The sequence below is a fragment of the Anopheles maculipalpis genome, chromosome 3RL (assembly GCF_943734695.1).
Source record: "Anopheles maculipalpis chromosome 3RL, idAnoMacuDA_375_x, whole genome shotgun sequence".
In the NCBI taxonomy this organism is placed as follows: Eukaryota; Metazoa; Arthropoda; class Insecta; order Diptera; family Culicidae; genus Anopheles; species Anopheles maculipalpis.
Window position 1 is genome coordinate 73045480 of NC_064872.1, and position 12498 is coordinate 73057977.

Consider the following 12498-nt stretch of genomic DNA (forward strand, 5'->3'; position numbering starts at 1 on the left):
CGGGGTGTTAAGGTTGAGGTTCATGCAACAAAGCATTTGCTACTTCGTTCGGGGTATTCATCAACAATTCGTTGCTGTTTTTGACGTTAAAAAACTCGTGACCTGACACATTGCTTTAAGGGGGTGTGTGACATTAGCTATTCATCGTTGACGACTTTGAATGGTTGGGATGCGTAAGTAGCTTTCCGTGCAAAAGATAAACTGCGGGACGGTATTGTTGAGCTATGATATATTGAGGACATACTACTGAAACACGACTTGGATGACATTACACAGTGCCGGTGTCTGAAGGGCAAGGAAAGAAGTAAGAGGGATAAGATTGATGAGTTGAAAAGACTGCCTGGACAAGTTACATGGCAGCGAGAAGTGTATGAAGAAAAATATCTTAATGGTTTAAATGGTGGAACATTTTTTGACCTAGTTTAGATTTGCAGATGAATAGGAGTGCAACAGATCTATGTTTAGCTATTTTATGTGAACGTAAGAAAAAAAGCTATTCTTAATCTTACAAGCTTATATTATAAAACTAAAGTTAAAAACAATATTTTTCCTGTAGCATTAAAAATACCCAAAACAACCCTCTTGAACTCACCTGACCTTGTGGAACGATCGATCGTTCGATCGAATAATAAGGTCATGTGATAGACTTAACGATGAAATCAACCTTGTCTGCGGAGGAAAATCGATCCCCACGTGTGCGATGGAGACGCATGGTGGTTGGTGTACTTTACATATTTCTTTTTCATTTTTGCTCACCTTCAGCTGCACCATTCTCTTCAAAACAAGCTTAATTGGCAAAAAAAAAAAACGCACACACAACCTCTCGCGCTCATGTGCTTTCCTCAAAAGAGGTAGATACATTGTATCGATTTTCCACGCAAGTGGCAGCAATGTTGTTGCATTCCTGGCTCCTGCTTCTGTACCGATTAATTTCCTTTACCTGCAAAGGCTAAATATAGGGACGCGGTGAACAATGTGTGAAAATCGCACAAGCAACATATCAGGCTGCAGCTGCAGGAAGGAACGGTCCGATTCGAGTCGGGATTAGTGCAAAATCGACCATGTAAGACGATCGGCTTTGTAGCCGGCGTCTTGTGTTGGGGGTGTACGTTACATGTGAGATTAAGCAGACCACTTGTTGTTGGTTCCGTGACGGGAGCGAGCGTGCGCGCGCGCGCTCGATTTCCCTTCGTTACGAACCGCTTAACGGTGGAAGCATTGCGGAACTAAGCTGTGAAGTGATTCCTGTTGGATCATTTCTTTTTCGCCAAAGTAGATACTTTTCCCTATCGTAAACGTTGGCACTTATCCACGATTTTTTTTTTACTATAAAAAAACCTTACAATCCACTTCAAAAATAAAGCTCTTCAATTGGGTAAAGCTATAATTGAGATAAACAGCCCACAATTAAATTACCATTTGGATCGTTTTTCTCTGTGTGTCTTTCGTTTTTTCAAATGCATTTTCCTCTTAGCTGGTTTAAGTCCAACGAACGCGTCGCTCTTAACGCACACACTGTTTACTCGAGGATCGTAAATATCGCATCCACAAGGGCCCGGGCCCGGACCAATGATTGATGGAAGCGCTTTCAATCAACAGTGTGCCATTTGCATTTTGTTTTTCCTCTCCCAAACCAGGAAAAACACGAACAGCACAGCTGCAATTGCAAATTTCCCATCACAACAGACGAAACGACGCATAGATATATATCGTTTCGTTTTCATCCGCAAAGCCCCGTGACTGCTGCATATAGTGGAGCCAATGGTTCGTCAGGTTCCTAGTGCATCATTTCTAAATTTAATCCTAGAACGACACACACCAACACCACACCTCGTTCCCGCCTTTGTCTTGGAGCGATGGGAGGTGGCCACCTTGTATAAATATACACAGACATTGAGCCTATTGAGAGAGAGAGAGAGAGAGAAAGAGAGAGAGAGAGGGAGAGAGAGAGAGAGAGAGGGAGAGAGAGGGAGGAAGGAGAAAGATTCGTCCAAGGTGTGATGAAGAATGAAGCCAGATTCTTGCAACTGCCTCGTTGGATCTACCCTCCTCCTGCACTCCGCGTCGTCTCATTCTGATCTGTGTGTAGCGATTCGTTGCGTTTTATCGTTTAGTTGGAAAATGTATACTGAAAAAGTTGTTGTGTTTGAGTCCGAGAAAAATTATGGCAAAATTTGCCTGCGTGTGTATGTGTTTGTTGTTTTTCCTAGAACACCTTGTAAAAACGATTCCCTTGCCGGGTGATGTTTATTTGTGCAGTGGATTTTCTCGTACTGTGCCGCTGTTTCTATGTATTCGGTAGGATTATATCTTTCACCCTTCGAACTTCGAAATACAACACAGATTGCCACTGTTAACACACCAACGGCAATGTCCTTGGTGTGCTGCTGACGTAACGTCGTCATATAGGCCGCCGAATTTGTGTGAAACGTCAGACCCATCACTCAGCTCCAACGCCTCGCGCCCAACGTCTATCATATAACTCTGTCCCAATCATTACCCATTTTTTGACGTGTTCGGTGTGTCTCTGTATGCACAAAAACTAGAAAATCGACACGCCACTGTCGATAATCCTGTCGTTGAATGCTTTGCTACGCGTCACCCGCACCCAAGGGATGCTGGGAAAAGTTGTGAGCTGACAGCGAAAAAAAAAAAACTCTCGACCTCCACACGTTCAAAGTGCAGCACTATTTAGACAGACACTCGTAGACATCTACTTTTCCCTCTCGTCTAACCTTGACTTCATTTTTTTGCGGACGGAAGACGGGGGTGTCGGCACATGTTTAATGTTTTGTAAACTATGACACCCTCTCGAGCGGGGGAAAAAAGGTAAAACACAACAGGAACCGCCGGTCACGTCGGAAACTGACCGTTGACGAACACCGCACTCTCTCCGTCCGTTTTTCGAATTTAAAAGCAATTAATGGAATGCTCGCGACCTCGTGCAGGGGTAGAACTTTGGAGATGCGGGCGCGTCCCAGGATCAGCTGGGACGAGATTGATGATGATGAGATGTGCGAAGGTTAGTGAAGGTGTGTGTGTGTGTGTTCTTTGGGAGGCTAAACGAGAGGACAGCACGACGTAAACGTGACCCTTTTTGCGGTCGAGGTCATCACAGGTGTTAATGTGTGGATTTCTATATAAAAAGGATTACCATCATTCCGTTGCTAATTACACGTCCCTGATCTAAACCTCATGCGATTTTGTCAGTTTTCATTAATAAGTACATCATGGGTACTGTTAATGACAAACTGAATTAAGATATATGTGGCTAGGAAATTAAAAACATGTGACATTTATTATCTTTTCATCTTGTTTCGCTTCCCAAAAAAAATTGATTGAAGCGGCTTGTGCATAAGTAACACACACTTTCGATCGTCACTAGATCACTATCATTCAGTGAGTGATCCCACTGAGCTATAATCCTTGTTTGGAGTGTCTATATCCAGAGAACGTCCTACTAAAACGCTACAGTATAAGTACACTCATATACTGAGAACGAGAGTCCTCAGTCTCTCGCTTGCCCCTAGAAATGAGTGAGTGATCGTGTGCTCACGGATCTCGGGGTAAGATTCTCGCTCTCTTTATGCGTTTTTCTCTCCGCGACCGTGTTTGTTACACACTTACTGTGCGCTCTACCCGGTTGGATCAAGAAACCAGTAGTTGCCGGTCGTTTCTTGCATTCGCAGCTACTGTCACGCTGCAGATTGAGCCAAACGCTACGAGCTGTTATCGACGGTACTAATCGCAACCATAATACGCGCGCGTTAACATCTGTCGTTACGGTGCGTCGCTGTATCTTGATCAAGTGAGTCGAGGAATGCGGTGGATATTCTACCCTTTTGCGTTTAGCGAGGATCGTTGGTAAAAGTACAAAAGATCGTTCAGTGTTTTTGCTGTTGTTTGAAGCAATTAAAGCAAAATAAAGTCTGACCTTTCCCATGAAGTCTGGACGAGTTTGGTGTGTGGCGCGAAAAAAAAAGCATGCGAATCGTATCTCGCTTGTGGGTCAACGGCAAATGTGATGGAGTTTTTTTTCATCTTTGTCCATATATGGTGAATTGATACGAACGAAACGTGCGAATTGTGTGTTGCATCGGCTGCTGCAAGACACACCACATCAAGCGAGCGAGATATCATCACGATCGTGATCTCCACCACACATCGTTGTTTATACATTCCATATATCCAACCCGAAAAAGGCAAGACACCTCGGCTCGCACTGGAGAAGTAGTAGCAGCAGCAAATCAGGCAGCTGATTGGCGTTCTATCGTGGTGCGAGATAAGCGTGCTGTAATGAACCTTTGTCGTAAAGATGAAATTGCAACAGAACAGAAGGTTTTCACTATCGCTCAAGTTCTATAGAGCTATCTCTCTACTCAATGGTGAAGGAAAGTGTAAAACTGTTTTGAAAGAAAATCCTTTCATCACCTTCACCTGCACCAACACTGGCGGCCACTAGGGGGGTTTTCCGTTTCCAATTCAAGACCTGAAGGTTAGCAGATGTGATGTTTGAAAGGATAAATATTTACACTAACGTTCCCCCGATCGAAGGTGGATCAAAGAATCGAACGATTCGGGTGTTGATTAGTTAAACGTCTAAGAATGTGGCATAACGTAGCATTAGGTATGTGCGTTTTTCTCGCTCTCGCGATTATAAGCCCATAAAAGTGTGTGATACGCATCCTTTAGTTGATCCCTCCGGCGATATGAGGTTGATTTATGTTTGGTCGGGTTTTCGAATCTTTGCTTCAGAAAAAAAAAACTTGAATTCTGTAGTGTGTGTGTGATGTGGTGGACTCTGTTTACAAACAAGTGGATTTGAACGGCTTAGGCGAAGCGCAAAGCAAGACACAACCTTAAGGCAACACCAGTTGCAAATTTTGAGAATCTGTTCCGCTTTTCGTTGACCACTATGCTCACATTTAAAATGGCTGTTTTGGCAACCCACGTGCTTGGTCAATTTGTCAACTTTTAAGTGATTCCATTTGCTTTCCAACTATTCACTATCCTCTTGTATTGCCATCAATCTTTTTACCGTCAGCCATTTGTTTTGCGTCCCATGGGAAACGACCACACGAGATGACAGGGAAATATGGAACGTGGAATGTGTGCTCTGCATGCATTTGTTTGTTTCTCCCTCCATCTTTGCTGTCTACGGGGACGGATTTTTATAAAGGAAAATTGGTTTTAATTTAAAATGGACGTTTGGAAGGTTCATATTCAATTTTCCGTAATTCGCTCAGTGTGAATGACGTTGGATGTGTTGAAAGCCCGTTTCAAAACCGTTTATACGGTAATTGTTTGTTGTTTTCAAACTCATCCTAGCTAGCACCAGGTTCAAACATATGGGTGCTGATGATTCCATGACTAATTTTAGCATTATTGGAAACCAAAACCTTTTCGCCCGCACTATGTCATCTCGTCGCAAGGCGTCATATACGTTTGCAGATCGTTTTTCATGACGACATCTGTCGGACTTTGGTAAAAGAATAATCAAATTACCGAAAATTTGTCTGCTAACACAGCTGGTGCGGCAATGGCGTCTGTTTGGACTAGAAACGCTTAGCTAAGCTCACGTTTCGTTTGAAAATCGATGCAGGTTGGTGATCTCAGAGCTGGTAAATGATGTCATCTCGTCAAGCATAAATACATATTTATGCAATCAAAGAAAAGCTTGAAATGTTCCAAATGCAACTAAAATCCTTGAGGAAGAACTCACCCGTAAAGCACATGGGAGAGCCCTACATTCAAATGACTCCGTTTATTTATGGACAACCCGTACGTCAAACAATTCAACTGCAATCCGATGCATTTTTGGATGCATTCCTTTCTAAGTTCCGCTTCCGCATGTGCAACGGCGACTGAGGTACTGTTTGTGTTGACTGATCATTTCGGGGCAAAACTTTCCTCACCAAACGACATTACTTAGCTACTGTGTATGGCCTCTCCCTTCACCGTCCGTTCACCGATGCGTCGTAAAATGTCAATTTCACTTTTACGCCATCCGTTGGACGATCGTGGACGAAGTGGAGGATTTTTCATGGAAATGGGCCGAAGGAAGCAGCGGACCGTCACACATGTGCGTTGGTTGGTGTAAAGAAAAGGAAGTCATTGGAAGGGTCGTTTGAGAGATCGATCGGGTTGGGCGGCGGATCCGGCCGTCGTCGGCCATACCGTTGCTAAATATAGCACCGAATCTGGTGTGTCCGGTGAAGGAAGGTGAACACCAAAGGCCGGAGGACGCTGAACACAACAGAGAGTGTGAAAGAATAACCATCTCCACTAGCTGCTACACTGACGATCACCATCCACCCACCCTTCCGGGGTGGCAGCAGAAGGTGTGTGTTTTTGTTGGAGAAAAGTGCTCTCGCTCCGTGTTGTAAGAATGACCTCCGGCACAGGAGGCAAAGAAGTAAAAAAATAGAAGCAGGGAAAGGTTCTTCTTCCGACCGCTATATTTAAAATCCCAGATCCCTCCCGTGGGTTTGTACTGTGTCGGTCAGTGATCAGTCCGGGAAATGGGCAAGAATATGACCGAGAAGAGTGATGCGGTCATTGCGGTTGAGAGCTGATGATCATCCACCTTCTGGTTTGGTGAATTTAGTGGATTTTTTTTGTTTGTTTTGTTTTGTTTTGCACCGGGCACATCGGGCACAGTCGAGCTTGGCAAGCTTGGGAAGAATCGCTACGTTTTTTGACGCTTCAAACAACAATAACTCACGACGGTCTTGTATTTCTCCCACGTGCCGTAACAGGCGTGACGCAAATGGAAAATTGTTGTGCACTAGCGATATATTCTCTACCATTTATTCTGTTTTTATTTTGAACTGTTGCTTATTTCCGGGTGAAGTTATTAACAAGAGTCTTCTCTGTTAACGAGCTCTTAACGCCTCTTAAGGAGGAAGCAGATTTCTACCACGATGTCATTTCGTTCACGATCACGTACGGTTCAGCCGATTGTAACGCGGCGAGCATCATCTTTAACACGCACGATCACACCATCATCCGTGAACGGTGTTTCTGGAGCATCCTCATTGGCCTCTAGCTATGCTGGACGCACGTACACGGGGCCGTCCGGTATTAGCGGCAGCTCTTACGGTAGTAGTGGCAGTCCACTAGCAACAAGTAGCTACAGCGCATCTTCATCTCCGTACGGAACGTCTGTATCAACCAGCAGTCCTTCCAGTCGCTCCTTACTAGGCAATGGAGGTAGCAGTACCAACGGTGGTGGTACCTACTTCGACTACTCGAACCTATCCCGGCGTGATTCGTACGGTGGCAGTAGCTCCAGTCTTGCCTACAAATCTCCCTACAAGGACAAGGATCGGTATGGAGCGAACAGCAGCAGCAGCTACACAACATCGGCCGGAACGTCGGGATCTTCGTACAAGGATCGTTATGTCAGTCCTTACACAAGCTACGACAATGGCATCACGACAGCGAGCCTCAGTTTATCGGGACTTAAGCGTCATCATCATCTGTCCAGCAACGGACTGTCGGGATCGAATACGAGCCTAAACAACAGCTACACACCATCGTACGGGAGCAGCCTGCATGCGGGATCACACCATCACAGTACCGGCGTTGGGCGAAGTCAATCGTTGCGAGATCATGAGCGCCGAAGCCGTAGCAGGACGCGCGCATCACAGGCTGCCAGTAGTGCGGCGGCTATGTCCAGCTATCCGTCGAACAGTTCACTGTCGCGATCGTACAGTACCGCCTCAATTCAGAGTGAAGGATATGAAGTAAGAATTTATTTGTTGGGTGAGCTACCGTTTCCCCAGCTCAATCTTTTCCCCATAATAGTTTGCTCAGTTTTAATTTCATATTTTTAAAGATGTTTTTCTATCACAAATGCTGATCAATTAATAATCTTATACCTTTAATCTTGCATCTCTTAGACTGGCTCGGAACGTGGTCGATCTCGCGTTGGTTCGACGGCGTCCGAGTTGGACACGGCAAACCAGCCGCAGGATTCCACACGGGAAAATGGTGGCGACTGTATCGACTACAAAGCTCTCTATGAACAGGAAAAGTAACTATCTAGAATCAGAATAAAGTTGGATGCCTTTTTTCCTAACCTTTTTATTTTATACTATCTTTTAGGGCCGATAATGATAAGCTTAAGATGGCTCTACGAAAGAAGGATGAAGAGGTGGTAACGCTTAAGGCGGCACTTGATCGATTTACTACAGCGGTAAACCAACCTTTCTTTCTGCGCTTGATGTTCTCACCTGGATTTATCAATACTAATACATCTAAATGTCCATTTTTAGACCACCAAAAACAACTCACTGTCGGAGTTGGAGAAGCGCGAACGGCGCGCCATGGAGCGAAAGATGTCCGAGATGGAGGAGGAGTTGAAGGTAAAGTGGACTAGAACGTGTTTTATTTGTTGTATCCTACACCCATCTCTGGTTTTCCTTAACTTGACTCTCTTTCTGTTTCTTCCATTACGAGACGAACGGGTTCTACTTTATTGTCTGTTTCTTCGGTTTTGTTTTCATCATTTTTTTGTGTTGCCCAAACCCTTCTTGCAAGCAGTGGCAAATTCTTTCGTTTTCTATTTTCTATACTTCGTTATTTCTTTTGTGTTTCGTTTTTCTAAATTTTCGTTGTTGAACTTTCATGTTTCTTTTATTTTTGCTCTTTCTTGTGTCTACTGTTTAGTACTTTCCAAAACCACGTGTTCGTCTCAAACATATCGTTTTCGTATTTTCATGCCTTATTTCGTTTTTGTTTCATTTGTTTAAATCAACTTTCTGTTGTAATTAACAATATCCGTTCATGATTTCCGTTTTCGTTTCTTTTGCGCTTTTGCAAAAGCAGTACACTAACACAATAAGCATATATTGTTTCAACTTCGTTTCGAAACACATTTCAAAACATGAGAAACATGTAAGCAGTTACTACATCACTACTCACATGAACATAACAACAGCAACTACAATGAAAACAACAACAACTATTCATTTTTAGTTTTTTCTATTTAATTAACATATTCACATGAGTCACTAACACAAATATCTAGTGGGGTCTCTAGTTCTCCATGTTCTGTGCGGTTCAGTCCAACAGCAATGGCCTCCGCGAACAACCTAACACTGTGCAGATTCTAACAGAGGCGCAGTTCTGTTTTCTTTTTTTTCCCCCCGTTTGCTAATCAATTCTCCATTCGCAAGCATTAACTTGTGCCTACAGCAAAAACGAATCAGATGCGCTGGAAAGATGTTGGTAATCGTATTTGTTAAGGTCATTGTGTCCGATTTGTTAAACGTCCTGTGAACAAAATTATGTTTAGCTTTGTGAAAAAGTGTGTGTGTGTGTGTTATTCGGTGTAGTAAAAGATCTTCAAAATTAATACAAAATTACATGTCTGGATTTAAAAAAAAAGCATATAAAAGTTAATGTCAAACTTTCCAGCCGGTCTCGAGGGTAAAGTTCATTGAAGCAGCGCGGCTTACACTTTCTAACAAAAACGCCCTTACCCCCAACATAAATAAACAACACATACGCACAACGCAATCCACACTTTATTCAATTTTTGTCTTGTGTTTTTTTGTCTTTTCATATCATTTAACTCGTTTCTGTACCAGTTCCTTGTTCATTTCTTAATGGCGTCTTACTTCATTTACACGTTTTGTCATCCTATTGTCCTACTGTGTTTTTATTTCTTTTGTATTCTGTGTTTGTCTTCCGTTTTAAAAGTTTTTGTTTTATACCTTTTTATATGCGTAAATTTCATACTTATGGGATATGAAAAAAAAACCCAAATTTCAGCATCAAACAATCGGAAGTGCATCGTAAGACTTAACACCGTTCATATACTGTATTAACGTCCTCGGTATCTACCCAGGTTGTTTCATGATCTGTTTTTTCTCTGTCTCTTTTCTCTTTCTCTCTTTTATTTTCTTCTTTCTCTCACTCACTGTCTCTCTCTCCAACACTCGTTTTTCTTGATCTTCGATGAACCACAATTTCGTGATCTAATTTGCACGCGGGGGTTTTTTCATTTATGTATATGACTAAAATTTTAAAATCTTGTCCCGCCGTTATGTTTCTCTGTACATCCATCCTCATACATACCCTCTATCGGGGGGGTGGGATTATGTAGCTGCTACAAAAGTATAAAACCGAAAACGAACGGCTGCGGGCTGAAAACCGTGCCCTGACGCGCGTCGTATCGAAGCTGACCACCTCGGCACAGAACCAAGTGCATGCCACGGCCACCGCTGCCAACAAGCAATAATAGTAGCGATCTTTAGCCTAATTTCTTTGAGGATGATCAAATTTTTGTGGGCACAGCTTTGGAAAACATTTGTGCCAAATAATGGGTGGGATAAAAATGTGGGGGGAAAAAAACAGTGTGTAGATAAAGATTCTCTAGCACGCAAGTTAGCTAGCGAAATGCCAACGAAAATCATCGACAATGTTGCATCGAAATTGTACCAGAAAGTGTCAAGATCAGGAAGAACATTTCACACAGGAGAAAGCCCACTGTAAAACAGTTCAATGAGGAATCAAAACTATAAACTAAACCCTCAACCTAGAGAAAACCAACCAAGACCATTTAGAGCAAATAACAATTCAACTATACGAAAAAAATCGTATCTTATATAGAACATATATACAAACACACACACACAACTTTATACTATCCATCGCCGTGATACGCTGGCTCGATATAGTAAATGCGAACTTTGTTACCGATTGTAAAATCATCACCAACAAAACACAAACTCACAGTTACTCAAAATCTTCTCACACTAAAAACCAAAACAAACAAAAAAGCAGAGCTAGATTTATGCGTTCGAATTAGGCGTACAATATTATATATACAAACGTATTTATGTCACTGTTATCGAAAATGAAGCATTTTCGAGTCCGTTTAGGTTTTTCTTCCCATGTTTTTGCGTATTAATGATAATTAAAAATTATAGCAGTAATACACGTGAAACACACATATTGGGTTGCAATGAAATCGCCCGAAATCGTTTTCTTCTTTTCTGTTGTGAGTTCTGTGTCCGCCATGTTGCGCCGCGTCGTGCGTGTCCCTTTCACCTTTCGGTCCTTACTTCTACTGCTTCATATCTCTACTTTCACCACTACCACCACTAAGACCACCACAAAAAAAAAGCAGGAACGAACCCATCATCACTACCAACATCACCACCACCACCAATCACCAACAACAATCCTTCACCGATCACCGATTTGGGATTGGAATATCCTTCTCCACGAACCGACCCCGACGAGAGATTGTGTTACTCTGTCGCAGCATAGCAATCACCATTTCAATAAACGGTACACAGAGAGAGAGAGAGAGATCCTTCCACAGAGGGTATGACTGTTGAAAGTGTTGATCCCATCCTTAGTGCGCACACACGCGAGCAGTGCACCAGCCTTCTTCTACTTCTTTGCGTGCGTGTATTTTGTTAACTTTGTAACGATTTTTCTGTGTGATGTTCGTGTTTCTTTCATATTTGCTGTATCACCTTTACTACTCTTTACTACTACCATTACTACTACTTTGCACCTCTTTACTCCCCACCATTTTATGGTCTCTTTATGAGTCGTGGAATTTTTTGTTTCCAATTTGCTTTGGTTTATATACAACTGATCCTTCACACTCGTGTTGCGTGTATTTGTTCGTGTTTTTCCACCAATTTTTTTGTTCGTTTTCTACCTTCGGCCACACGTAGTAGCACCAATGTGTTCTGTTTCTGTTTTCCGAAGCTACTAACACCGGTGTCTAGAAGAGAGAAAGAGGGAGAAAAAGCTGCCGCCTGTGTAAAATGTGTTACCGTCGTTGTTGTGTTGTACGCTACTTATCTTTCACAAACTATATCATACCTTCATTGTGCATATATTCTCATTTGCTGAAGTTCACTTTCACTCACTACTGACTTGCTGAATGTTGTTTTTTAATTTTCGTATGTTTAGCTGTAAGATTTCTTCTTTCTTCACACCCTCTAATGCACTTATTTGGTTAGTGACACTTTCAAAATCTCACCATAATATTATTCACACAAGTTCGATGTTTTTTTTTTACCATGTCGTCGTCTATTCGTCTGTATCTTCTTCTGCCCCTTTTTGTTCCCGTAATAGATGCTGTTGTTTTCCTTTTTGTACTGTTGCTGTTCTACTTTACGTGCTCTTTACTATTTGGAGTTTACAAATTTTTTGTTGTATAAATTAAAAGAAAAACTTCTCTTTGGATGTGTCGTTGTCAACATATTGAGATCATATAAAACACACACACACACACACACACACACACACACACACACACACACAACCCAACACGTACACACTATTGTGCATTCATATACACACTTGCTTTGGCTAGTTAATATAGAAATGTTAAACACAGTTTCTCTATCCGTCTAATTACTTCTTGCCTATGTTTTGCTTTGGAAGCAAATTTGTTCATATATTCTATTTGCATCGTTTCGTGTTGTGTGAGTGTATTTTTTTTTGCAAATATTTTTCACTACT

At 42.3% G+C, this 12498-nt stretch overlaps 4 protein-coding genes across 11 annotated transcripts in view; 1 reads left to right on the forward strand and 3 right to left on the reverse strand.

Moving 5' to 3' along the window:
• LOC126563496 (protein phosphatase 1 regulatory subunit 12A) overlaps positions 1-10249 on the forward strand; it is a 62784-nt gene extending 52535 nt beyond the window's left edge. For both annotated transcript variants that reach the window (XM_050220140.1, XM_050220141.1), the window contains 4 exons: positions 7905-8038; positions 8110-8200; positions 8280-8369; positions 10115-10249. In XM_050220140.1, coding sequence (XP_050076097.1) covers positions 7905-8038; positions 8110-8200; positions 8280-8369; positions 10115-10249 — 450 coding nt within the window. The remainder of the gene's footprint in view (positions 1-7904; positions 8039-8109; positions 8201-8279; positions 8370-10114) is intronic.
• Positions 1-12498, reverse strand: part of LOC126561524 (basic proline-rich protein-like) — a 360034-nt gene that overhangs the window by 232124 nt on the left and 115412 nt on the right. The window lies entirely within an intron of this gene.
• The window catches only part of LOC126563429 (transmembrane protein 258), a 497437-nt gene that overhangs the window by 67644 nt on the left and 417295 nt on the right, over positions 1-12498 (reverse strand). The window lies entirely within an intron of this gene.
• The window catches only part of LOC126562245 (protein henna), a 754155-nt gene that overhangs the window by 36175 nt on the left and 705482 nt on the right, over positions 1-12498 (reverse strand). For 4 of the 6 annotated variants that reach the window (XM_050218693.1, XM_050218699.1, XM_050218697.1 and 1 more), the window contains one exon: positions 5939-5952. The exons of 1 other annotated variant lie outside the window; for it this stretch is intronic. The gene's annotated coding sequence lies outside the window, so the exon portion shown is untranslated. Of the gene's footprint in view, positions 1-5938; positions 5953-7036; positions 7049-12498 lie in introns of those variants that run through there. One more of the 6 variants, XM_050218694.1, reaches the window with a different exon arrangement.